The 25,531-nt window shown below is 50.9% G+C and overlaps 2 protein-coding genes across 6 annotated transcripts in view; one reads left to right on the top strand and one right to left on the bottom strand.

Moving 5' to 3' along the window:
- Positions 1 to 14,676, top strand: part of CCND3 (cyclin D3) — a 98,322-nt gene extending 83,646 nt beyond the window's left edge. For 2 of the 5 annotated variants that reach the window (XM_043591386.1, XM_043591387.1), the window contains 4 exons: positions 8,699 to 8,914; positions 11,936 to 12,095; positions 12,848 to 12,984; positions 13,484 to 14,676. In XM_043591386.1, coding sequence (XP_043447321.1) covers positions 8,699 to 8,914; positions 11,936 to 12,095; positions 12,848 to 12,984; positions 13,484 to 13,651 — 681 coding nt within the window. In that variant the 3' untranslated portion in view covers positions 13,652 to 14,676. Of the gene's footprint in view, positions 1 to 7,441; positions 7,832 to 8,698; positions 8,915 to 11,935; positions 12,096 to 12,847; positions 12,985 to 13,483 lie in introns of those variants that run through there. The other 3 variants (XM_043591388.1, XM_043591389.1, XM_043591385.1) reach the window with 2 other exon arrangements.
- Positions 14,677 to 15,789: 1,113 nt separating this feature from the next.
- Positions 15,790 to 25,491, bottom strand: BYSL (bystin like). Its single transcript, XM_043591381.1, has 7 exons — positions 24,855 to 25,491; positions 21,240 to 21,402; positions 19,027 to 19,165; positions 18,545 to 18,678; positions 17,814 to 17,974; positions 17,547 to 17,649; positions 15,790 to 17,025 (listed from the first exon to the last, which is right to left on the bottom strand). The coding sequence occupies exons 1-7, from the start codon at positions 25,117 to 25,119 to the stop codon at positions 16,680 to 16,682; spliced, it is 1,311 nt and encodes a 436-aa protein (XP_043447316.1). The 5' UTR covers positions 25,120 to 25,491; the 3' UTR covers positions 15,790 to 16,679.
- Positions 25,492 to 25,531: the final 40 nt, after the last annotated feature.

Raw genomic sequence — 25,531 nt, 5'->3', positions numbered from 1 at the left:
ATTTTATTTTAATTTTTTATTATTTATTTATTTTTAAATGCTTATTTATTTTTGGGAGAGAGAGAGAGACAGAGAGAGGGAGACAGAATCCCAAGCAAGCTTCAGGCTAGGAGCCATCAGTGAACCTGACACAGGTCTTGAATTCAGGAGTGTGAGATCATGACCTGAGCCAAAGTCGGACGCTTAACCTACTGGGCCACCAGGTGCCCTTATCTTATTTTTTTATTTTTTCCCTCCCTGGCCCCTGAGCCCGTGTTTAGTATACTAGATTGTTTCATTGACTGGAACATTGTCTTCTTCACCCTTTCTGAGGCAAAGAATTTGCCAGATCTTCACCACTGCTATAGCAATCCCTGGCATGTTTTATTTTCTAGCTGCCTCCACATGCGTTGTATTACATTTATTATCATAAATAGTCCATATGGGTAAAGAAGTTTGTGCCTTTGGGGCGCCTGGGTGGCTCAGTCGGTTAAGCGGCCGACTTCTGCTCAGGTCATGATCTCGCGGTCCGTGAGTTTGAGCCCCGCGTCGGGCTCTGTGCTGACAGCTCAGAGCCTGGAGCCTGTTTCGGATTCTGTGTCTCCCTCTCTCTGATCCTCCCCCATTCCTGCTCTGTCTCTCTCTGTCTCAAAAATAAACGTTAAAAAAAAAAAGAAGTTTGTGCCTTTAAGTGCCACAGTCCCAATTAACTTTTTTAATGGCTCACCATATGTCAGGCACTGTTCTATGTGTTTCACACATAAGAGCCTGTTTTCAGCCTCACTGCTGCTCTGTAGGGGAGGTGCTACTATTATCCTCATTTTCAGAAAAGGAAACTGAGGCTCGGATAGGTGGTATAGAGGGAGTGCCGAGCAGCGTGGCCCCAGACCGGGCCCTGCAGTATTTATCACCCCCCCCTCCCCCCCAATACACTTCACATCACGAGCTGGGTCATAGACCTTTGCTACAGCTTCCATACCGGGAAGGAGGAGGGCTTCTGCCGCTCAGACTTTTGCTTTTCTCTGAGGGGTTCTGGGTGCATGTCCATAGCAGAAAGGGTGCTCCTGGAGAGAGGCCAAAACAACAACAACAGAAACTACTGCTTTTGAGGGCTCGCTGTGTGCCAGGCAGTGTGAGATGTTTCGTCCTCAGAATCTCACCATGCCATAAGAGCATTATCCTCATCAGACAAAAGAGGAAACAGAAAAAAGAGCGGTTCCAGTAACTCCCTCAGAGTCATGAGGCTTTGAACTCCAGCAGCCAGACTCCAGAGCCTTCCCCTCCCCCAAGCCTGCCTTGCCTCTACCTGTCCTCTGAATGGGTCTGAAGGTAACCGAGCCACAGCCTGGAGACCAGAGACAGGCCGGGTTGGGGGGGGGGGGGGGGGAGCTGGGCCTCACCCATCACTTTGTTCACCCCCTCAGTTCCCAGATGGGGACATTTCAGTGACAAAGGGGAGGAGGAGTGGGAGAAGAAGAGGAGGAAGAGAGCATTGTAATGCTTCCTTCTTGGGGCTTTTCATCTGGCCTGTGACATTCCATTCCCACCCCTCCTCTAACTGGCCGTTTCATTGAGTAACTTTTTCTGATTGAGTGCACCTGGGCAGAAACTCCTCCCATATTGGCCCTGGTCATTGCTATGTTGTGTTTTTTTTTTTTTTTCTTACAAAAAACAAGGGGAGCCCCTATTCCTTTGAGGTAGAGGTGGTTGTTGAAGTCCCCAGGCAGATCAGCCAACATTCCAGGAACCGCTCTGATCTAGTGCTCACCTGCCCCTTTAGAGGACAGCCGGCTCGTCACTGACTGGCTCCTGGGCCCTGGAGGTTCAGGATGACTCAGCTCTGGGCATGGCAGTCCCAGCCAGGGGCGAGGCCGAGGTATCCCTCAAAATGCCCTGCTCGCCAGGAGCTCCCTTTCCCAGGGTACAAGTTCACACCCTTACCTTCCCGGACGGGCAGTCTCTGTGTGCCTCTTCCTCAGTAAATCAACAACTCGTAAATCAACACACCCTCTCGGACTAGCACGAGAGGCAGAAGAAGGAATCAGTGAAGAGCAGGGACTCTGCAGACTGCCTGGGTTGAATCCTGCTCCTGCCACTGACGTCCTGTGTGAACTTGGGCAAATTATTTAGCTGCCCTGAGTATTAGTTTCCTTTCATGTAAAATGGGGGAAAATAATCATATACTTCTCATAACGTTGATGGGGAACATGGGATCATTGAATACGTATTGGGTAGGTACCCAGGATACAGTGAGCTCTCCGTAAAGGACTGATATTATTATTATTTTAATGTTTATTTATTTTTGAGAGACAGAGTGTGAGTGGGAGAGGGGCAGAGAGAGAGGGAGACTCAGAATCCGAAGCCGGCTCCAGGCTCTGAGCTGTCAGCCCAGAGCCGGACCTGGGGCTCGAACTCACGAACTGAGCCAAAGTCAGACGCTTAACTGACTGAGCCACCCAGGTGCCCCAAAGACTGATATTATTGCTGGTGGTCACAGCCCAGTGCTGGGTCTCGTAGAAGAGACACACGTAAAGGACACAGTCCCCTCCTTAAGAAGAGGCAGCATACAGTTAAAAAGTGTATGGTTTGGGGTGAGCTAAGCAGATCTTCAGTACGTTATTTAATTCCATTGGTACGTCAGTTTTCCCATCCCCAAAACAATTCTTAGAGGGTGAGATGGTGGATGATAAACACCCTGCCCGGTGCCTGCCACATTGTTGGCTCTCAATACCTATGGATTCTCTTTCCCTTTCTAGGAGCTACACTCTGGATAGGGACAGAGAGCAGATCCAGAACCAGCCAGCCAAATGTTTAGTTTTAGGGCATGTACAGTTGGATCCACAGAAGTTTGGAGGCCAGAGGATTGGTTCCTGTAGTTGGATTGTTCTAGGAAGGTTTCTTGGGAGAGGGTGGACCCTAGTTGGGTCTGAAAGGATGACTAAATAAATGGAGCAGAGAGCATAAATGGGCTGACCAGTGGTAGAAGGGGAATTGAAGACATAAGGAGGGCAGTGAGAGGTCCGGTCGTGTTTGTAGAGGTCTGCATAGAAGAAGATTGTTTCCTTTCTCATATTGTCTAACTGGAATTTTCTGTGCTAACTTACATACCTCTCGCTGTAGTTGAAGACAAGTTCTCTTAGAAGGACCATGGTTATTTCAGACTAAATGAGCTTTTGGTGTTTTTCTTAAGCACTTTTGTGCTTGATACTGGGGTAAAGACCAGGTGAATTTCCTTAGATGAAAGGTGAAGGGATTCTGAGGGCCAATTCCCAGTGAAGTTTTTTGACCCTGAATGTCCCAAATAAGGCATACTGTGAAGTGCAAGGACCAGGCCAAGGGCTGCTTAGAGCAGAGAAGTGGGTGATAAAGAAAGAACTGACTGTTAAATCAGTGTCATGGACATTTGGGAAAAGTAAGGCAACAGCCCCACTTAATAAGATATCATGAATAAATGTAGGTCACAATTTACACATTATAAAAAAACCTGGAGCACCTGGGTGGCTCAGTGGGTTAAGTGTGCGACTCTTGATTTCACCTCAGTGGTTCCTGAGGTTGAGTCCCGTGTTGGGCTGTGTGCTGCAGGCTCTGTGCTGACAGCTTGGAGTCGGCTTGGGATTCTCCCCCCTCCCCTGCTCCTCCCCTGCTTGCAGGCTTGTGCACGTGCGGGGTCTCTCTCTCAAATAAAACAAACAAAAAAACCCAACAACCCAACTTTATAGTATGTACTCTTGGAAATGCAGATTTTGGGGGCCTCATTACAGACATGAAGAATGAAAAGCCCTGAGGCCGGGCCCAGAAAACTGCATTTTCAACAAGTTCCCTCGGTGATAAAAAAAAAATTCACCTATAAATATTTCCTATGCTTTCTTGTAATGCTTCTATAATATTAAGATGGGCAAAGCATGATTCAAAGGCATAAGTCATTATAGAAAATATCAATAGATAAGGCTATATAAAATTAAAACCTATTTGTAAAAAAAAGAAACAGAAAAAAGAAATCTACCATGAACCAAAAATAAAAGGCAAATGATGAACCAAAAAAAAATTTTGCAAAATATATGATAAAGAAAAAATATGAAAAGGGGTTAGTGTCCTTTAACGGGCACTTATAAATCAATAAAAACAATTCCTATAAAAGAATGGGCAAAGGATATAAATAGGTAATTTACATAAGAAATGTAAATGTCTAATAGTAGTCAATATTCTTACTGATATTCCGCTTTTTATCTTTCCAGTTTTTCTCCATAAAGAACATGTGGCATATGTATGTGTGTGTGTGTGTGTGTGTGTAATATATATAATGAAAGATCATTCAGCCATAAAAAAAAATCCTGCCATTTACAACAACATTGACAGACCTTGAGGGCATTACATTAAATGAAACAAGTCAGACAAAGAAAGATAAGTACTATATGATCTCATTTTTTTTTATATATGATCTCATTTGTATGTGGAATCTAAGAAAACCAAATTCAGACACAGAGAACAGATTGTTGGTTGTCAGAGGCAGGGAGTGGGGAGGTTTGGGGGGCTGAGGGAAGTGGCAAAAGGTGGTCAAAAGGTCCAGACTTTTAATTATAAGGTAGATGAGTTCTGGAGATGTAATGCACAACGTGGTGACTATAGTTAACAATATTGTGTATTTGCAAGTTGCTAAGAAGCAGATCTTAAAAGTTCTCATCGGAAGGAAAAAATGTAACTATGTGAGGAGACAGATGTTAACTAAATTTATTGTGGTAGTCATTTTGCAACATTTACATATATCAAATCCCTCGGTTGTATACCTTAAATTAATATAACTGATATATATGTCGATTGTATCTCAATAAAACTGGAAAAAATTTTAAGATAAAAAATAATGGTGATTTGCTGTCTTATCAAAGGTACAGTTTTCTTATCTCAATAGTCCTACTCAGTAATTCTAAAAGTAAAGAAACACCTTCCTTCAGGACAGATGTAGTTTCTGGTTCTGTACTTATTTCAAAAGCTATACGTTTTTAGTTCTCCTGCACCCTAAAAGCTTCTTACACTTGAACATCTTTGTTCCTTCCATAACTTCATACCTAATCATTTTAATTTTAAATGTATTGTTCTCTTTAATGAAAGAGTGCATTGCAATGAATAAGTAGCTGAAGAAACTGCATGTTTGTGTTTTTGAAGACAGGAGTAAAGGACTTACAAGATCACACAAGGCACATGGCACAGATACATGTTGATACAACAAGCGTTCTTGAATTAAAAATATATGTAATTGTTAATATGCCATTTTCATCTCTCCAGCCGGTAGTGTTCGTTTTTTCTTCAAGTTTTCTAATGTTTGTTCATTAGATTGGCTCAGCCTTTTAGCAGGAAAATTTGGTAATAAGAACTGTATCAAAAGCCTTGGAATGTTTCATAACCTTACATTGAGAAATTCCACTTCTAGAAATTAATTCACTTCTAGAAACAGTCATGAGTATGCACAAAGATACTACCACAAAAGCATTTTACTGTATTGTTTTTAATAGGGAAGAACTAGAAACACGTTAGATTTCCAATAATTCAGCTTTGGTAAAATGCATTATGATACATTCACCAGTGGCATACTACGTAGCCATTAAAAATGTACACTATTTAGGGGCTCCTGGGTGGCTCAGTCATTGAGTGCCCTACTCTTGATTTTGGCCCAGGTCATGATCACAGGGTTGTGGGATTGAGCCCTGAGAAGGGCTCCACACTGAGCTTGGAGCCTGTTTGAGATTCTCTCTCTGTCTCTCTCTCTCTCTCTCTCTCTCTCTGCCTCTCTCCCCCACTTGCATGCTCCCTTTCACTCTAAAATAAATAAAATTTGGGGCGCCTGGGTGGCGCAGTTGGTTAAGCGTCCGACTTCAGCTCAGGTCACGATCTCGCGGTCCGTGAGTTCGAGCCCCGCGTCAGGCTCTGGGCTGATGGCTCAGAGCCTGGAGCCTGCCTCCGATTCTGTGTCTCCCTCTCTCTCTGCCCCTCCCCCGTTCATGCTCTGTCTCTCTCTGTCCCAAAAATAAATAAACGTTGAAAAAAAAATTTAAAATAAAATAAATAAAATTTTTACAAATTAAGAAAAAATACATAGAATATTTAATGACATGGAAAAGTCCTAACAGTATTTTTTTTTAGTGGGGTGAAAAGCCAGCTTACAAAACAGCTTGCAGTGATCTTATTCCTAAAAATATGTGTTCATTCACAGAACAGTTGTAGAAAAAATAAACATTGACATTTTAAGGGTCTTCTCTGGAGAAATTGTAGGTAGCTGTTACTTCCTTTTTTGTGTGTCTTATCCATATTGTCGAAGTTTTCTAGAATGTAAACGAACATTTCCATGATATGAAAATGACGGTAAAATGTATTCTGTAAAACGGAACAACTCACTGAGAGAATGTTTAGCGTAGAACTTGCTGTAACAGTGTCCTCCTGTCTCTTAACAAGTCACTTCTGTGGCTCCTTCCTCGGGAGGGCCCCAGGAGAGGCAGGGATCCCCAAGGCCTCCTCCCATTTGAAGCCTTACTGGAGGCCTGTGGTCTGCCTCTTGGTCACGTAGAATCCAGCTTTGGGGAAACTGCAAAGTAACCCAAAGTTTGGGAAGTAGGTTTATAGAGTCTGAGCTAGAAACTCCTTCTCAGAGGATCTAGTTTCTCCGCCCACGTTTTCCTCAAACAGAAACTAAGGCCGACTTCGGGGCTTGTCCAAGGCCACACAGCCAACTGAATGACAAGGTGAGGCCTTGAATCCTTGGCCTTTCCGCCCGGTTGTATTTGTGTAATATGCAGATTTAGACCGGCCCTTCTCATACTTTAATGTGCACGGGGATCACCAGGGATCTTGTTGAAATGCAGATTTTGATCCGGCTCGTCTCGGTGGGCCCCTTCTAACCAGCTCTCGGGGAGTGCCGTTTTTGTTGGTCTGGGGATCGCAGTTTAAGTAGCAGTGGTGTAGAGCACAGATTCTGGAGCCAGACTTCAGCTCCCAGGTCCTGGCTCTGCCACAGGCTAACTATGATTGTTACCCGCGCTGTGCTTCAGTTTCGTCATCTGCGAAATCAGTTTAACACCTGAGAGTTGTCGTGAGGAGTTAATAAGTTGCTACACGTTAAGTGCTTAGGTCGTTGTGCACTACGAAGTGCCCAGTCGATTATCATTCATATTGCCCAGAGCAATCAGCGGGTGAAGTAGGGTTTGTCGAATGAATGAATAACCTTTGGAAAAAAGTTCTTTCCCGGGAGGCTAGCGTCTGAGAAGCAAAAGGGGAGGGCTCGTCGGAGGGGAAGAGGCCCACCTCCAAAGAGCTTCTCTCCAGCGGGTGGTCAGAAGGGCCGGGAGCGCCCGGAAGCCGGCCGGCCCGCGCCCCGCGGACCAATGCGGCCGCCCGGGGGGAGGGGGCGGCCAGCCAGCCCTTTCCGTCTGGGGCTCCGGCGGCCCCGCCCCTTGCGCGCTGAGACGCTCGCATTCCACGGTTGCTACATCGTCGCGAGGGGCGGGGCGCCTGTCAGGGAAGCGGCGCGCGCGCCGGCGCGGGCGGGCTGGGGCTCGGCCGCGCAGTGCCAGCGCCAGCACCAGACCCGCGCCCCGCGCAGTCCCGACCGCCGCCTGCGTTCTGGCTCGCGAGCCCCAGCTCCCGCCCGCCCGTGCGCTGCCCGAGTATGGAGCTGCTGTGCTGCGAGGGCACCCGGCACGCGCCCCGGGCCGGGCCGGACCCGCGACTGCTGGGGGACCAGCGTGTCCTGCAGAGCTTGCTCCGCCTGGAGGAGCGCTACGTGCCCCGCGCCTCCTACTTCCAGTGTGTGCAGAGGGAGATCAAGCCGCACATGCGGAAGATGCTGGCGTACTGGATGCTGGAGGTATCTCCCGGAAGGGTCTCCCCTCCCCCGCCGCCCGGCTCCGGACATCTCCGGGCCGCCCTGTGGGGACATCCTGGTCTCAACAACAATCAGCAAGATGCTTCGGTGGCTCAGATCCCCGGGGCCTGGTCTCTCACTCGGGCACCGCAGCCAGCCGACTGCCTCCGTGGTGTCCCTTTCCCTTCCCCAGCCCTAACTCTGACTGCCGGTCGTTCGGCACCCTCCCTAACCCTTCCTTCGGGCCAGGAAAGCGGGACCGGGGCCACCCTCTCCCCTCTGGCTTCTCTCAGCGTCTCCTGCTTCCCTCCCCCGCTCGGATTGCTCGGGAGAGCGCGCCTGGAAAACCCTGGGCTCGGCCGCCCCCGCCCCAGAGCCGGTTCCTGTGTCTGTCGCGGGGTTCTGGCGGGGAAGACGGTGGGGGTGGCGCGCGCGCTGTTCCGGCAGTCAGGGAAATGAAAAGTGCGGGAGGCAGCGGCTGGAGTCTCCTCCCTTCCCTTTGGGTGTGTGCAGTGGGTGGTGGTAATGGGGGTAAGGTCCCAGTTCTCTGCCCACCGTGGCTAACTCTTCCGTCCCTCAGCCCCCTTCTTGCTATGGGGGAGGGCAGCCTCAGTTTGGAATCCTTGAGGAAGGGAGCCTCTGGCGTACCCCCACCCCCCAGGGGAGGGGGAAGGAGGCAGGCTACGCGGAGGAAGTGGGGGGCGTCACCTTAGGCAAGGCGCATCCTCCGTATTAGTCCTTGTCTCAGAAGGTTACACCCCCCCCATTTTTTTTGCCTCCCATCCACTTCCCTTCAACGCCCCCCCCCCCTTTAGTGCTGCTGCGTTCCCCATGCCCCTGCCCTAGAAGTGACTGTGCGCCCTCCCCCAGGTTTGTGAGGAGCAGCGCTGTGAGGAGGAAGTCTTCCCCCTGGCCATGAACTACCTGGATCGCTACCTGTCCTGCGTCCCCACCCGAAAGGCGCAGTTGCAGCTCCTGGGTGCGGTCTGCATGCTGCTGGCCTCCAAGCTGCGCGAGACTACGCCCCTGACCATCGAAAAACTGTGCATCTACACCGACCACTCTGTCTCTCCCCGCCAGCTGCGGGTGCGTGCATAACTCTCCCCACCCCCCTACATACTGTCACCACACTTACCAGGAAAAGGAAGGCCAAGACCTCAGAAACTTTCTGCCCCTGGGGAGGGTAGCAGAACCGATTTTATTTTATTTTATTTTATTTTTGGACAAAAGATACGGCAGTGTGGGGGACAGTCAGACGGTCAGGGTAGCTAACCGCGGCCTCCAAGCTTGAGCTGCCAGCATGAATTGAATCCCCTTCTCCTGACCTCCAGGGGGTGCCATTCCTTCCTGGTCTTTCCCCCAGATAGCAAGTCAAACTGCATGTCTATACTCACTAGTACTTTGCCTCTGGGTTTACACAGCCACCATGAGTTATTTATTGGCAGCAAAAGGACATGCCTGCACACCCCCACTGGAGTGGGGAAGTGGAATGTGCTTCATGTGGGGGAGGGGGCTGCCTTGGTTGAGTCTTTATCCCAGTGTGGACTTTGTGATTGAAAAGCCTCCTAGAGCCGATTAAAGTCAGGCCCCGATTGCTCTCAGGAAGGGCCAAGGAGTTGTCATCCCACCTTCTTTCCTTCCTTTTCTATCCCAGAAGAGTTAGCTCCTTCCAGGTCCTTGTTCTGAGGAACTCGAGCAGCTGCTTCAGGCCTGGTGGGATCACCTCTCCCTTTCCCCCTTAGCCAAAGGCCAGAGCTGAGGGATAGCCCGGGAGCTGAACTGCAGCTGCTTCCGATGTGATAATGATGCCCCCTCCCCTGCCCACCCACTCTGACCGAGGTCTTTCATAACCCTGTGGGGAGCTGCTGTCACTCCTGTGGTTTGGGAAGTGGCTCCCTGGGCCCCTTGCTGGGAACTTGGGCTGGGCTCTTCCCGAGGCAGGGCAAGGGAGTCAAGGCTCTCTTTCCCCCACTGAGCCTGGAGAGGAGGTGGGGAAGCCGCTTGGATCTGGAAGAGGTTATTCAGGGCAGGCGGATCATCTCCTGGGGGGCCTGGGGGAGAGGGTGGGTGAGCTGGCACCTTCCTCCACCTTGCTCCGCGGCGGCCAAGTCTTCTTCTGACCCTGAGAGGAGTCTCTGGGCCCCATCTCCCGGGGAGGAGGGCAGTATGCAGGCTGCTGTGATTGGCTGGCCGGGAAGCCAGGGTACTGGGGCCCCCGACTGCTGCTTGTCGAGGAACAGGATTCCTCTTCCTGCCAAGTAGCTCTCTGAGATGGGAGTAGGAGGCCAGAGTTGGGAATCCGGGAGGCCCCACGGCTCTTTGTGATGAATCTGGTAGTTTTTGGCAAGTCTGAAGGTGGAGCTGGTTTCCAGGGCCAGCGAGCAAGATGTTTCTGGAGGGGTTTGGGCTGGAAGGTAGAAGGGTACTTCCTTTTTGTGAAAAGACTGGCATGGTGTGTGTGCCTTTGTGTGAGGGTAGTCTCTCAGAACAGGCCACAAGGACTCTTCATCTTTTCCCTGTGCCTGAGCCGGGGGTGGAGTGTGCAGATGTCTTCTTACAAGGACAGAGTTGGAAGGGACTGCACAGAACTCCAGTCAGTCCAAACCCTTGTTGCAGCAGAGGGGGTTGAGGCCCAGAGAAGGAGGGAAAGGTCCCCGTCCTGCCTCAGCACTGCACTGAAGCGGCTGAGGAGGGTCTGGGTCTGGGTCTCCAGGCTAGCCTAGGTGGCCTTAAAGCCTACAGATGTGATACGAGCTGCCAGCCACCACCACTAATCGCTCCCAGGGGTGTGTTCCCCACCAGGCGAGGGCTGAGATTCTCAGGAGTTGCCCAGATACAGGGTAGGGTGGCTGCCTTCCCTCACATGGGACCCCCTCCTTCCATGCCTCCCCACAGGGAGACCCCCATTGCAAGTCGCCTTCCAGATCTTTCCTTGGAGGGTAGGTGCTTTCTGGTCACTTCTGGGTTAGGAGCTAGAGAACTGGGGCAAGCATGAGTAGAATGCTGGCTTCTCGGCCCAACTTCTTTTGGCTCTGGGCCAGGCCCTTTTCTGTAGGGCCCTGTGAGAGGCTTGGGGCTGATTTAGGAGGATGACACCTAGGTGGGGGCCGGGAGAGGGACAGCTGTGACCGACGGCCTGGAAGAGGTTGGGTGGGGTTGCCATTTCTGCCTTAGTAAGGGGCCAAACCCGAGAGTTCCTTCCTGTGATAAAACAGTGAAGAAATCCTCATGTGTGCAACTCAGAAATGGGGCCAGGACTAGGAACCTCAGATGAGTGGGTTGGGTGGGGCGCCCAGCCTCCCCCAGGACGTAGCAGTGGTATGTAGCTGTGGGCAGGTGGAGATGCTATTTGGTCCCTGAAGGATCGCCTGGATCCGTCCTGCCTGGCTGGGCCTCTGCTTCGCTTCCTGAGATTTCAGTGACGCTAGCCACTGTGGTTCCAGGTAAAGCCACTGTGGTTCCAGGTGGCGTGGGGTGCTGTGTCTCAGGACTCACCCCCAGTGTCCCACCAACACTGTGGGATGTGGCTTAAGTTGGGCAACCTCTCCTTTGAGGAACCTCAGGGTTGGTTCAGTGGGTGTGTCACAGGAGGCGCGGCCTCACGCTCATTTGGGTGTCTTCAAGAGGTGCGGACTCGGCTGGGATGCAGGACTGGAGAGGCTAGTGGTGATCTCCCCTTCCACAAATCCTTGGGATTACGGAGAGCCTTTCTGCTTCACCCCAGAGGAGGCTCAAGGTTGTGATGCCTGCCGCTGCAGTCTTTTCGTTCAGCCTTGGCCGGAGAAGTACTCCGAGCCCTGCACGAAGTCAGGAGAAGGCCTGGCTTATTGGCCCCCGAAAGAGAACCAAACAGGATTGAAAGAGACAGTTCATATCAAACATGTAGTTCTGGCACCTTGTAAATGAGCACTAGATGCTCAAAGCAAGTGCCCCCAATTCTTCCGCGCCCTGGACTCCCTACTCCACAACGCCGGTCCTTAAACCCAGAAGCAGAACTGGGGCCCTCGCCTTCAAGTTTGATGGGCTTCCTTCCCTGTGACATTTCTGCTTTACTCCCTAACCTTCCCTTCTTCAGCCACTGACTCCACCCTCTTTCCCAAACACCAGGACTGGGAGGTGCTGGTCCTGGGGAAGCTCAAGTGGGACCTAGCTGCTGTGATTGCCCATGATTTCCTGGCCCTCATTCTGCACCGGCTCTCTCTGCCCCGTGACCGGCAGGCCTTGGTCAAAAAACATGCCCAGACCTTTTTGGCCCTTTGTGCTACAGGTAAGAGCCCTATATACATTTTTGCCAGGTGAGGGAAATACAAATACTTGGAAGGGTGGGAGGTAACTGGATTCTGCTTCATACTCCTCTCAAAATTTGTCAATATTATCTCTCTTCTGGAGGCTCAGAAGAGGCAGCAGAACATGATCAGAGCTGTATGGGATTTTTTTTTTTTCTTTTTAGTGTTTTTTTTTGAGAGAGACACAGTGTGAGTGGGGGAGGGGTAGAGAGGGGACACAGAATCTGAAGCAGGCTCCACGCTCTGAGCTGTCACACGGGGCTCGACCTCGTGAACCAAGAGATCGTGACCTGAGCTGAAGTTGGACACTTAACCAACTGAGCCACCCAGGCGCTGCAGAGCTGTATGGGATTTTAGAGACCACCAGTCTGTAAGTGGCTTGGAAAAGTGACTTGCTCAGGGTCTCACAGTCATTAAGTTGGGAGCACAACCAAGGTCTCTTGACCCTGGTTTTGTTTCCACACCGGGGAGAGACTCCTTCACCCTCTGGTCCCTGGCACACCGACCACCTTGGAGCAGACACACTTGTGCAAGTTTCCTGTTCACCCTGGTCCTCTCTAGGAGAGGCCCCTTCCTGCCTTTCTCCCTCGTTGCTCCTATAGTACTCACTGCTGGGATTTCTGGTATGCCCTCAGCTCTATTCTCGCTGCCTGGCATTTTTGGAGCAGTAGGAAGTCCGTGCTGGCCGTGATCTTTTAAGCCTTTGCCTCATGGTTCCCTCTTCCTTTCCAAGATTACACCTTTGCCATGTACCCACCGTCCATGATCGCCACGGGCAGCATTGGGGCTGCAGTGCAAGGCCTGGGCGCGTGCTCCACGACTGGGGACGAGCTCACGGAGCTGCTGGCAGGGATCACAGGCACAGAGGTGGTGAGTGCAGGGGCGCCAGCTGTGGCCGGTCAGCACTTCCTCAAGCAGTGCTATTCCCTGAGCCTCCAGCAGAGGGAGAAATGCATCCCTAGCCTGGTCTCCACTCCTGGTTTCAGGTGCCCCACCCCTGGGGCTTCTGTGGCCTTCTGTCTTGCTCTGGAGAAGAGCAGGTGGCTTGGGTGGGTTGAAGGGCACTGTTCCTGGGTGCCCTTTTCCTGCCAAATGATGTGCAAGAGTGGGGGTGGGGGAGCTGCTGTCAGATTATTGGGCTGCTCTCACACTCCCTTGCCACATCCTCTTGCCAGTTTCTTAGAACTGAAGGCTGATTCCTGGGGCTGGGTTGTGGCCTAACCTCCCAACTTCCCTGTGTGCTGGAAGGTGTCCCTCACCCGCATCTGCTGCCAGATGCTGTGGGGGTGGGAAGCAGACCCTTCATTCCAAAGGGGACCTTCTGCCCTCCACCCAGCAGTCACTCTTTGCTGTTCCCCCATGTTTGCAGGACTGCCTGCGGGCCTGCCAGGAGCAGATTGAAGCTGCGCTCAGGGAGAGCCTCAGAGAAGCCGCCCAGACCTCGCCCAGCCCGGCGCCCAAAGCCCCCAGGGGCTCCAGTAGCCAGGGGCCCAGCCAGACCAGCACTCCCACAGATGTCACAGCCATTCACCTGTAGCCCCGGAGAGGCCCCCTCCAGTGGCCACTGGCAGCAGAGGAGGGGACACCGCCACCCCCCCTCCCTGCCTGCAGGAACGAACCACGCCACGCCACATCGGAAGCCTGAGGGGGCCCCCTCCTGTTCGCCCCTCGCCAAGATGAAGGGGGCAGGCCCTACCTATCCCTGCAGTGTGCACTAAGGGGCCTGGCGAGCCATGTTTGGGTGGCCCGCCAGGCTCCTCCTTTTCCCTGCATCTGACCGGCTCCGCTCTTTCCCTGATCCTAGCTGGCGGTGGGCCAGGCTGGTCGGAAATGAAATTGAAGTAGGTAAAATACATGCACCAGCGTTCCTTTTTGAGGCCCCCTTATTTCTGGGGCTCTCGTGTTCTCAAATGCCAAAATGCCCCCAGTGCCTTGTAAAGGTGTTGCACCTTCCAGAGTTCATGTATTTGGATTGGGGTCTTTCTGAAGAGATTTCAGAGATGCTGATAGACATGTGTGAGGGGAAACAGTCTGGACAGCTCCTCCTGACACGCTTTGGAGGCCCCAATATAATCCGTGCGCGCAGCTGCTCCTAGAGGGAGGGACCAGGCCTCTGTCCGAGGGGCGGGCAAGAACCAACCAATCCCTCCTTGCTTTGCTTTCCGCTCAGCTTCTCCTGTGTGATTGAGGGGGGTTAGTGCTGAAGGAAGTTGTTTTAATTTATTAATTGCTTTGAGGACAACTGAAAGAGGGTGTGGTGGGGCCCATCGACCCCACGCGCGGTGGTAACCCTGGTGGTTGCTGCATCCCTCCCTTTTTCTACTGCTGGAGGATCTTTGTGGCCAAGGAGCTGCTACAGCCTGGGGTAGGGCCATGCCCTCCTCTCCCTCTGGCCCTCTGCCCCATTCTCTGGGGGTGGGGGATGGAGTAGGGATAAACTGGAGGTGACTGAGCCCCTGTCTGGAGAGGGAGGCGAGCCCTGTTGACACAGGTCTTTCCTACGGCCACAAGGTCCAGGCTGGTGGCCCGGGACCATCATGCTACCTTAATAAAGATTCTGGAATAAGCCTGGCTTTGGCTTCTTGGATTGGATGGTGCTATGGGGAAAAGCTGTTTCTGGGCTGCATGAGGGAAGCAGGGCAGAAGTCAAGGGTCATCATGCAGAGGTTACCACAAGCCATTTCTGTAAGGGGCCAGGAAGTAAATATTTCAGGCTTTGTGGGTCATTTGGTTTCTGCCCCAGATATAGTCAGCTCTGCTTTACAATGGGATGTACGCATTCCTAAAATTCACTGCACCATGCAAAATTGCACAATAAAAACCACAGGGCTCATGGGAAACCGGGCTTGAGGCACAATACTCAAAAAAACTTAATGAGTGACACATTTCTTAAAGGAAATAAAGTGGATAACCCAGTTTTCAGTTTGAAAGGTTAAGAAACCTGTACTAGGACACAGCCCTTTTATCTTGGAAAAGACCTGAAGTATGTGGAAGCAGAGGTCAGAAGGCTGTGGAAGGGGAGCGAAGCCACCAGGTGTGGGTGTGGCTCTCCATGCAAGGTGAGCAGAGGCTGCTCTGGGTACTTGTCGGAGGCACGTGCAGGTGGTGTCGCCTGGCTGGCCTCCGCTGGGCAGTTCCCACCTAGTGTTTCTTAGAGAAAACTGCATATAAACGGGAAACTTGTGATCAACTTCTTCCCAAATGCATTAACTGGGTTGGAACGAATTCACGTTTTCAAAAGCAAATAAGCAGCGTTCTAGCAGGACCGTACGGCTGACTCTTAGGTAACGTGGGCTTGAACCCTGCAGGTCCTCTTCTGCACAGACTTTTTTCCAGGAGACATATAAACGTATGGTATTCATACAGTGTGAATTGTGCTCTAAACGTATTTTGTGATTTTCTCAACATTTTCTTTTCTCAGGTGTACTTGATAGAATACTATATATGTGACATAACCTACAAAACATGTTAATCCACTGTTGATGTTACCAGTAAGGCTTCCAGTCAACAGTAGGCTACTGGTAGTTAAGTTTGGGGAGTCAAAAATTACACGCAGATTTTTGGCTATGTAGGGGGTTGGTGCCTGTAAGCCCTGCACTGTTCAAGGGTCAACTGTGCTCAGTTCTGCTGCTGGAGCATGAAAGCAACCGTAAAAATCAAGTGGCGAGGCACGGCTGCGTCCCAACACAACTTTACTTGTGGACACTGAAATGTGAATTTCATAGAATTTTCATCTTTCACAAAATATTTTTTCCTAACCATTTAAAAAATGTAAAAATCATTCTTACCTCATGGGCAATAAGAAAATGGGCATATGACTCTAGTCTGCCAATCCCTGATCTAAAACTTTAAATTAGCCAAGAAATTTAGAAAAACTGTCTGGTGAGGACTCTGGATCTACTCCTTCCGGGCCCTGATTTTCTTCCCTCTGTAGCCTCAGTTTCCTCCAGGGACTTTCTCCTGCAGCAATCCACCCACAGAGGAGACAGGACCATCTTTTGAACAACCTCCAAAATAGCCTCTGCCTCCAGTTGAAAGCAGAGGATGCCTCAAGGGGCTAATAGGGTGGGTAGGGCGTGGAGACACAAACTTGTAGAATAAGGAGATGGGGGTATCCTCTGTAAACTGGCAAGAATCCACTCCTCGACAGGAAGAGAGAAGAACTTCCCTCCAGCTAAAGAGGGAAAGCACAAAGATCTCCATCGATCACATCAAAACACAAAAGTTCAATAAATACCTGCCTTTGGTTTTTATCCCCATCCCAGTGACTTGACACAAGAGCCTGAGAAAAAGAACCTATTCCAAGCCCCAGTCAGGGAGTGGGGATGCTGGCATGTGGCATCTCAAGTCACGTCTCACAACCGAACAGGGACGAAGGCCTAGGATGGAAGAAGGGCCCAGCCAGACCCTTAATCCTCCCTGTCAGGTACAGGGAGCCACAGATGCCTGGGACCTCTCTCCCTGCCCTGATCTGGGACTTCAGCTGTAAAATCTCAGTGTCCCCAGCAGGGATCCTGGTGTCCCCACCCCCCCCATGCCCCTCAGACCAGGGCGAGTAACTTTCCTCACTCCATGGTGACAGGAACGTCTTCCACGTCTCGGGGCACTGCACTCTGAAGTTCACGCCTGATCTCAGGGGACAGCTGTGGATGGGGCTGCAGCCGGAGCAGTTCCAAGAGGGCCTCCTTCTGATCTGTGGCCAGGTCTGCCTTGTAGCGCTGGACCAAAGTCAGGAGGCACTGGTGCCAGAGCACGGGCAGTTCGCGCCTCTCTGTCCGGAAGCCCAGGAAGTGGAAGACCAGGGCGTCCAGCACCCGGTAGGGCAGTGCGTACTTCTTATCCAGCAGCAGCCGAAGGAAGATGCTGTTGGCACCGCTGTATTCCATCTCGGCAATTTTCAGCATGGCTGCGCTGGTGAGGAAGGGTCAGTGGTGGGGGAGATGCTGGAGGCAAGATCCGCCCTCTCCCCTGCCTCTTCCCCTCCCCTCCTCTGCTGGCCCCTGTACCGTGCCTATTCCTAAGGGGGCCATCTCAGGCCTCCTTCTCACCTACCCCAGCTTCTACTCCTCGGCCTCAGTCACCAGCTGTATACACATTCACCCCAAATCCCTACCTCTGGTTCAGCCTGCTCGTCTCAGAACCTGGCTAGAATACATTCAAGCACCTGGAGATCTCCACCCCTAGCATCCTTTCTTCTCATGTTTCCTATTCGTTCATTCAACTATTTACTGTGCCAGGTGGGGATCCTGTTTCAGGGGAACTTACATTCTGTTGGTGTAGTAACACACCCAACAGCTTAAACAACCCACAGATCCAGGGCTGCTCCTAGCTCCTTCTTCACTCTGTCCATCCCATCCAGCCCCAGTCCTGGGATTCTCCCATCTGGATCCCTCCTAACTCATAGTCCTCTTCCCCCCTCCCCCCAACACTACCTGGAGTGCAACACAGGGATGGAGCATTTGGTTATGATGCTACCCACGATGATGGCTTCCCGGAGGGTACAGGTGCCAGACTCACACAGTGGGATCAGGATCCCTGGGGAGGGTCAGAGGGGAAGGCACTTTGAGCCCAGGGGGAGAGAGAGCCACAGCAAGAAGCACCCCCCACCCACCCGAGACAGTCATCTCCTGTCAGGCTTGTTGCTTTCACCTGCAGGTGCTCTAGCCCCTCCCTCTCTTAGCGGCCTCCCGGGTTCCCACCTTTAAACCAGGCTCCGGGCTTGAACAGGGCCTTCTTGAGTGCCATGTAGAGGTGGAAGTTGAGTCGTTTGTATTCAGCGATGTCATCTCGTACCCGGGGGAGCAGGACAAGATTGTAGAAGCGCTGGGCCATGCGTTCCTTGAGGTTAGAGGCAAAAATCCTATTTTGGGGAAGATATGGGGGAGACTCCAGCTCACATGATAGCCCAGAGCTGGCATTTTAAATACACTGTGGACGGTGAACACTGGAGACTCGAGGGGTGTGCAGAAGTGACCCGTGTGCACCTGCTACACCCGCCACGTTAGGAAGGGAACGGGAGGGGCTACGAGGGGTACCTAAACGGAGTCAACGCTCTGTCCTAGGGGAGCCACAGCTCTCCTCTGTTCACCTTCCCTCCCCGACATGGGTTCGTTCTCTCCACCCTGGTGTCGCAGGGGACCCGAGCATGCCCAGGGAGCCACAGGCTTTGGAGGCCACTCTGACACCCCAGGGGCTGTGCTCCAGTAGTTATAAGCCTTTCTCCTGGAAACTCATCACAGGAGAGTCTCAACAGGGTCCCGGCCCCAAAACATGGAAACAGGAAAAGCTGGGAAAACAGTGACCTACAGAAGCACAAGACAGAGCTCTGGGGCAAAGCTCAAATGTAACGGCCAAGGCAGAGAAAGCCTGTCTCCCCACAACCAGCATTTACCTATAGACCCCAGGCCACCCGAACCCCCATCTACTCCACCTCGTGGCTTGGTACATGGCGGCTGCTGTCCAGGCCTCGGGCTCTGTAACGTAGAGGATCTGCTCCCAGTTGGAGAGTGCGGGGATGATCTTGAAGGCCTTGGGCAGCTTCCCACTGCGGTACTTAGATAACACCTGCAGAGGCAAGCGCAAATCATCACCGTCAATGACACGTGCGCCATGTGCCAGGTCCCCGTCTGGGTGCTTTTCACAGATTAGCTCAATCCTCACAACAATTCTGAAGGGTATGTCATCAGCACTCTCATTTTCCAGATGGGGAAACCAAGACCACAGTTAAGTAATCTTCCCCAAGGCCACCAAGTCCCTGAGTGGCAGAGCAGAAATCTGAACCCACGCACTGGGGCTCTTAACCTGCTCTTGGCCACCATGCCTCATTTGTACAAGACGTGGGCACCCAAACCCTTAGTGCGAGCCCACGGCCCCTGGGAGGTATTTCATCGTGGCTCTCCACTCGGCTCTTACCTCCCGGACTCCTCTGTAGACTTCCAGAACCCGGGGGTCCAGCTGCGGCATAGGAAAGCCTGACACCTCTGACATGACCGTCTCAACTTCCGTCTGCTTCTCGGTCAGCTTCTCCATGATGATGTCAGCCAGGGTGCGCCTAGGAGTAAGGAAGGTGCGGGAGGGAAGCAGGGAGGGCTGTGTCCAGTCCAGGAAGCTCTACACTTCCCCCACAGTCCCTTGTGACCTCCAGTACATCTGTGATCCCACTGGGATGTGCGGCCCCAGTCTCCCTGGGTCTTACTGCCTACCACAGAATCCCCGCAGGGTGCAGAGGACCCAAAGGTCATTCGACCTGGGACAAAGCTGACGGTTGTGTGGAGGTGAAGAACCGGGACTCTGTAATCAGTCTGCCTGGGTTCAAATTCTGGCTCTTCCTCTCCCTACATGACCCTGGGCATGCTCCTTGGTCTCTCTATGCCTCAGTTTCCTCGTCTGTGAACCAGGGATAATAACAGTACCTCCTCATAAAGTTACCGTAAGGATTACATGAGTTAACGTATGTCCAGTATTTGGAACTGTTGGCACACAGCAAGTATGTAGTAAGCGTTGCCTGTTTCAAACACGTTCACCACTCGCCGATAATATGTTGAGGACTCTCCAATTACAAAATTCTAGTCTGACCTCTCTAGAGACACATCTCAGTTTTTTACCAAGATTTCAAGTAGCTGGAGCCATTAAGGGGGTGGCTGTGACACAAACATCCCCTCAATTTAATTTATTAAAATTCATGGAGATATTTCTAAGAGTATGATGTTTCTCTCAGGTTCCTTCCACAGAGTGCATCAAACATAACTCTATCACGAGAATTCACAATTACTGTCACAGTGTGCTTTGGTAAAATAATGCTAAGGTATTTTTAAAATGGCTCCTGTTTTTTTCAACACCAGGCGCCGAAGCAGGACTTTCCAGATGTTATTCCATGTAGTCAGTGCAACATCTGATAGAAGTGTCATTACCGTCATTATTCAGACACAGGAACTGATACCCAGACAGGTCAATAACTCAATCAAGCTCTCAGAGCTCTTAAGTGGGGAGAGTCAAACCCTGGTTTTTCAGGTTCTAAAGTTCAGGTACTTTTATACAATACTGAGCCCCAAACTAAATGGGCCTCTGCTGAGTTCACGTGGCTCTGGATCTGCTTTTGGAAGGTGCCAACCATCAATTCTCAAGACTGTCAGGAGCCCCTGTTTCTGGTAGCATTACTCTTTTATTTACTGCAAGCTATGAAATCATCCTACCCATCATGTCAGAGTGATGTGTTACGGGGGTGCCTCAGGGACTGTCAGTTAAGCGTCCGACTCTGGATTCTCAAATAAGCGACCATGGAACTTAATCATTCAGCTTCCCTGTCTTTCCTCGGTATTACCAGCAATGAGAGATACATCAGCCCCAAAAAAGCCCAAGAACCAAGAACAGTGTCATGTTAAGTGTCACAGGGTCGGAATGAACTAGTTGACGGCCTTTATCCTTTAGACTCCCCTCCCCTGGATCAAAATCGAGGGGCATAAGAGTTTGATCACAGGAGCTTAAATGCCTGCATGTTGTGGAGCCACCATTTAGTATACACGACAACAAATTGTGCTTCTAACAGGAGGTGATTGTGCCCATCAGGGAACATGTGGCAATGCCTGGAGACATTTTTTGGTTGTCGTGATGGGGGAAAGGTCACCAATGGTATCCAGTGAGTGGAAGTCAGGCATGCTGCTAAACATTCTACATTGCACAGGACAGCCTCCACAAAAAAAGAATTATCCAGCTCCAAATGCCAATAGTGAGGAGGCTGAGAAACCCTGGATGAAATGAAGCTGAGAGTACGAAAGAGATCTGGCCAAGGAAACTGAACATAGCAGTAAGACAACTGAGCATGCCAAGACCAAAGGCAAAGAGATGGGTCACCCCACAGGCCTGAAAAAAGGCCCTGCAGCTGTTTCCCCAGGCAGTCCAGGCAGTTCTCCCACAGGCAGACAGACAGATGGGCAGGAGGTCTAGTTCATTCTCACTCAGATAGGTCCTTTGAAGATGGGCCAATTTTGCCAAGTTGGTTCCCCACAACTAGCTATGCTCGGACCCTTCCCAAATGTAGGGAATCAAAACTGCCAGGACATGTGCTTCCCTGTGGAAAGCTGCCACCAGGACCTGACACCCCTAATCCCAGGCCACGCCAGCTCTACCTGGCAGGAGGGTTCTTGTTCATGAACATCTCAATGGCACGCTCATCCTCAGGGTCCACAACCACTTCTGCATGATGGCCTGCCCCTGTCATTGTGGCAGCCTTCTCCAGGGTGGGCCACTCCTCGTCCTCGTCATCTGATCCATCCCGCGGGACCCCTGGACCTAGAAGAGGAGATGAAATGGATAAGCAAGGCAAGCAGCGGCTGAGGGATGTAGAGGTCAATTCAACTTTACCCATGATGTGCATGCAGGCCTCACATGTGCTTGCAGCAGATACAGATGGGTGCAGTGGAAGTGATGAAGCGCCCGCTAGCTTCCTGTTCCCAAGGGCTTACAGTCTTTTCTTTGTTTTAATTTTTTAAAAAAATGTTTTTATTTATTTTTGAGACAGAGAGACAGAGCATGAGCAGGGGAGGGGCAGAGAGAGAGGGAGACACAGAATCCAAAGCAGGCTCCAGGCTCTGAGCTGTCAGCACAGAGCCTGACGCGGGGCTTGAACTCACGGACCGTGAGATCATGCCCTGAGCTGAAGGCTGACGCTTAACCGACTGAGCCACCCAGGTGCCCCCAAGGGCTTACAGTCTTGAGGAACAAAATGTACAAATGTGAACCAAGGAGATAGCGATGCCAACGAGTAACTGCTGACATGCTACACCGTCAGTCATATAGCAGGAACTATTCTAAAGACTGTACATAACTTTCCTAACACCAAGGGAGGTGCTCTCGTTCTACCCAGTTTCAGATGCGGACTTGGAAGTACAGGAAAAGGAAAGTTAAGTAACTTGCCTGAGGCAGGTAGTCCGGGTTTAGATTATGCATTCTTCACCCCTGTTCTACACACATTGTAGGGCTTCGTGACAGGCCAAAATGAGTGGTAGAGACAAAATATACCACAGGCACACAGAAGGGGGTGAGAGCAGAGGATGGTTAGGCTCTGGATAGGCAGTAAGGGAGATGGAAGAGTGTGGTCCAGACCTGCGTAACAACACTGGCAGGAAGGCTTGGTTACGAGAGTATCTGATAGGCAATAGCAAGAAATAAGATTAGATGGGTAAAGTAAAGCCGGACTGTGGAGGGCCTTGAGGCCAGGCAATGGAGTTCAGATTTCAGTGAAACAACCCGTTTTTATAACTGATTCTTGGATGACTCCAGCCAGCTGGCCATTTGGAAAGGGATGTAACAGTCCACGCAGAAAAATAAAATGCTACACATGACCAGCTCCTTAAGAACAGAGGCAGCGTGTGACAAAAGCCAAATGGGAAAGGGGGGGTGCACCAGACGTTTTGTTTCCCCATGCTGACAAATCTCAAATCTGGGCTTGTAGGTAGATTTCCCTTTACCCCAGATACTAACTCCAGCTGCCTCCTGTATGGCAGCTTGGGGATGACCCACAGGCAATTCAAATCTCACCTGTCATCAAATGAACTCACTTCTTCCCTCCTAGGTCTACACTATAGGTCTACCCTATCACTGTGTTCCATGTCTAAGTAAAGAGCACTACCATCCACCCATTGCTAAGCCAGAACCTGGCAGGCCTGCCTCGTCCCCTCCCTTCACCCCCAAGACACAATTACCAAGTCCTATTTAATTCTACTTCACACACTATCTCTCAAATCCTTCACAGCTTTATCTAAGCCTAGATCAGCATCATCTCTTGCCCGCGTTAGTTCAACAGTCCCCTAACAGGTCTCCATATTCTCCAATAGCCTCCCAGTGTTTAGGATAGCTTTAAATCCTGAACACAGCCTCCAAGTCTTTTGTAGATTTGGCTCCTACCTAACTTACTATCATTAACCCATTCACTCAGCAAACACTGGGCGCCTACTATATGTGAGGTACTGTTCTGAGTGTTGAAAAAAATCAGTGTAAAAGAGAAACTTATGGGGCTTATGTTTTAATCAGGGAGACAGACGATAATAAATATCAAAAGAAGACAAATGCTATGAAAAAAAGACATAGGGCAGAGCAGAGAAGTTGGGAATGTGGAAACAGGGGAGGGGGGTGTGTTTCCATTTTTAATGGAGTGGCTAGGGCAGCCTCTCTGAGAAGGTGAAGAATCAGGGGAATTAGCCTACAGGGTTATGAAAACAGAAGGAATAACCAGGGCAAAAGCCCTAACTTACTATGTTTAAGGAACAATAAAGCCTGTATGGATGAAGAGGGCAAGGGGAAAGTAGAAGAGGCCAGACTGGCAACAAGGGCAGATCATGTAGGTCTCTGTAGTCCTCTAGCTGTTAAGAGTAGACTGGAGGGGGTATGGGAGACTAATGAGGAAGCTACTACAATGATCCAGGGGAGAGATTACAGGGGCTCAAATAGGACTGTGTTCTGAGGTGATGAGAAGTGATCTAACTCTGGATATATTTTGAAGGGAGAGTCAACAGGATTTCCTAACAGATCAGATGTGGGGAAAGAGAGGGGTTCGAGGTTTCTGTCTCGAGCAAATGGAAGGAAATCATGCTACTATCTGAGACGAGGAGGACAGTGGGAGGAGCCGGTTTGGAGAGAAGATCAGGATTTCTGTTTTGGACATACTGATTTGAGACGTCTATTAGACTTCAAATTGGAGATGCCAAATAGGCATTTGAAACAGGAGAATCTGATTTTCACAGAAAAGATCAAGGCTAGAATACAAAGTTGGGAGCAGTCACCAAATAGAAGATACTTAAACCGAGAAACCGACGACAGCAACAGAGAAGTGCTGTGAAGAGAAGAGGTCCAAAAACTGAACCCTGTGGCACATCAATAAGAGGGTGAGGACAAAAGAGGAGCCAGCAAAAGATGCTGAGAGGTGAGGAAGTAGTAAAACAGGAATGTGATGGCTTAGAAGCCAAGTAAAGATGCTGAAGCCAGGAGACCAGTGTTCAACTGTTGTCAAACACTGCTCTCAGGACAGATGAAAGATGAGATCTGAGAAACAGATTAAACAACTGGGAGGACCACACTTCCACCCTAATAAAAAATACTGACCATCTTCTAATTAGTTTCTCTTCCTCTTTGGCTCCTAAACAAGATTGTTCTTTCTGCTCTGCTCAGAGCACTCACCACTCGGTTTTCAAGTCTCAGGCACGAAGGTCATGCAGTCTGGGAAGCCTGACCCTCAAAAGTAATGCTACTGTTATAAGAGAAGCTATGTTTTCGTTGTCGTGAAATGTATTATCCTAATAGTTGTCTCTCTGTTGGGCTAGACTGCAAGATCTTGAAGTCAGACACATGTCTTTCTTGTTTTCCTCTTTACCCAAACCATGTAAACTCCTAGCGCAGTGCAAAGCACAGGCTAGACATCCCACAAGTATTTATAGAACAAATAGACAAATGTTAGGAGTTCTTTGCGGCGTGAGCAATTACTTCCTGTTGGTCTAACTTCAGGGATGCCCAGAAGCGAATACTTAAAAACTACAAGTGGGCGTGGAGGGCTCTGACTACTCTAAATCTGCTCCAGGACTGGGGAAACCCTTTGCAAGAGTCATTACCTTTGCAAGGATGTAATGCGAACCCCTTATTTATTTTATTTTCTCATTCCAAACTCCTCCCTGCCGGATACCTTTCGGCCGTCTACCTCTCTTCCCCACAACCAACCACCCTATTCCTGGCACACACCCCCTGCCACTCACCCAGCCGCGTGGTGCGCTCCCGTGGTGCTGCGGGCTTGTCCCCAGTCCCATGCTCGGCCTCCAGCTCCTCCTGCTGCTGCCGCGCTTGTTGCAAAATCCGTCGGGTCAGCCTGGGCCCCACGTACTCTTCCTCTTCTCCGGTCCCGCGACCCCGCCGCTTTTCCCGGGACCCTGCTCGCACCGCGTCCCCAGCCAGGATCTGCTCAGCCAGGGGCGCATGTTTTTCCTGACCTGCGGCTCCGCGAGCCGCCTTGAATTTGGGCATTTTCCCGGAAAACTTTGCCGGAAAGGTTCACACGTGGGGCCAGAGGAAAAAGCCTAAAGTGCGCTTGCGCAACGAACTTCCAGCTCCCAAGAGCCCCCCCCCCCCGCCCGCGGAGTTCACGGCGCCACCTAGCGTTCGGAGGCTAGGATGCCATCAGCGCCGCCACACCCCCTAAAAGAGCTCACGGGTCCTGGATCTGGACTTCCGAATGATCTCATTGCACTTAACGCTGACTTCTCGAAGTGGTGGCAGTCCGAGCCATGACTTTCTACCTTCATGGATCTAGGCCTTCTGTGCCCAGCAAAACGTGAACTTGGAGCTGGAAGCCAGGACGTCACCGGAGGCGTCACCCAGGAGGTGCCTAGACCCGCCCCTGTTCCTCGTGAGCGCGTCTACTGGGCGCTCTGTTTTT

Source organism: Prionailurus bengalensis, chromosome B2, assembly GCF_016509475.1.
Source record: "Prionailurus bengalensis isolate Pbe53 chromosome B2, Fcat_Pben_1.1_paternal_pri, whole genome shotgun sequence".
Taxonomy (NCBI): domain Eukaryota; kingdom Metazoa; phylum Chordata; class Mammalia; order Carnivora; family Felidae; genus Prionailurus; species Prionailurus bengalensis.
Note: the sequence above shows the minus strand (reverse complement) of the source record. Positions and strands in the feature narration are given on the sequence as shown.

Bases quoted from the DNA above. Each gene is read 5' to 3' on its own strand.
- BYSL (XM_043591381.1), bottom strand. From the start codon at position 25,119: ATGCCCAAATTCAAGGCGGCTCGCGGAGCCGCAGGTCAGGAAAAACAT. The intron at 19,166-21,239 runs GTAGAGCTGGCG...CCTTACTCCTAG, and splicing joins AACAAGAACCCTCCTGCCAG to GCGCACCCTGGCTGACATCA. The intron at 17,026-17,546 runs GTAGTGTTGGGG...CTTCCTCACCAG, and splicing joins ATCCCTGTGTTGCACTCCAG to CGCAGCCATGCTGAAAATTG.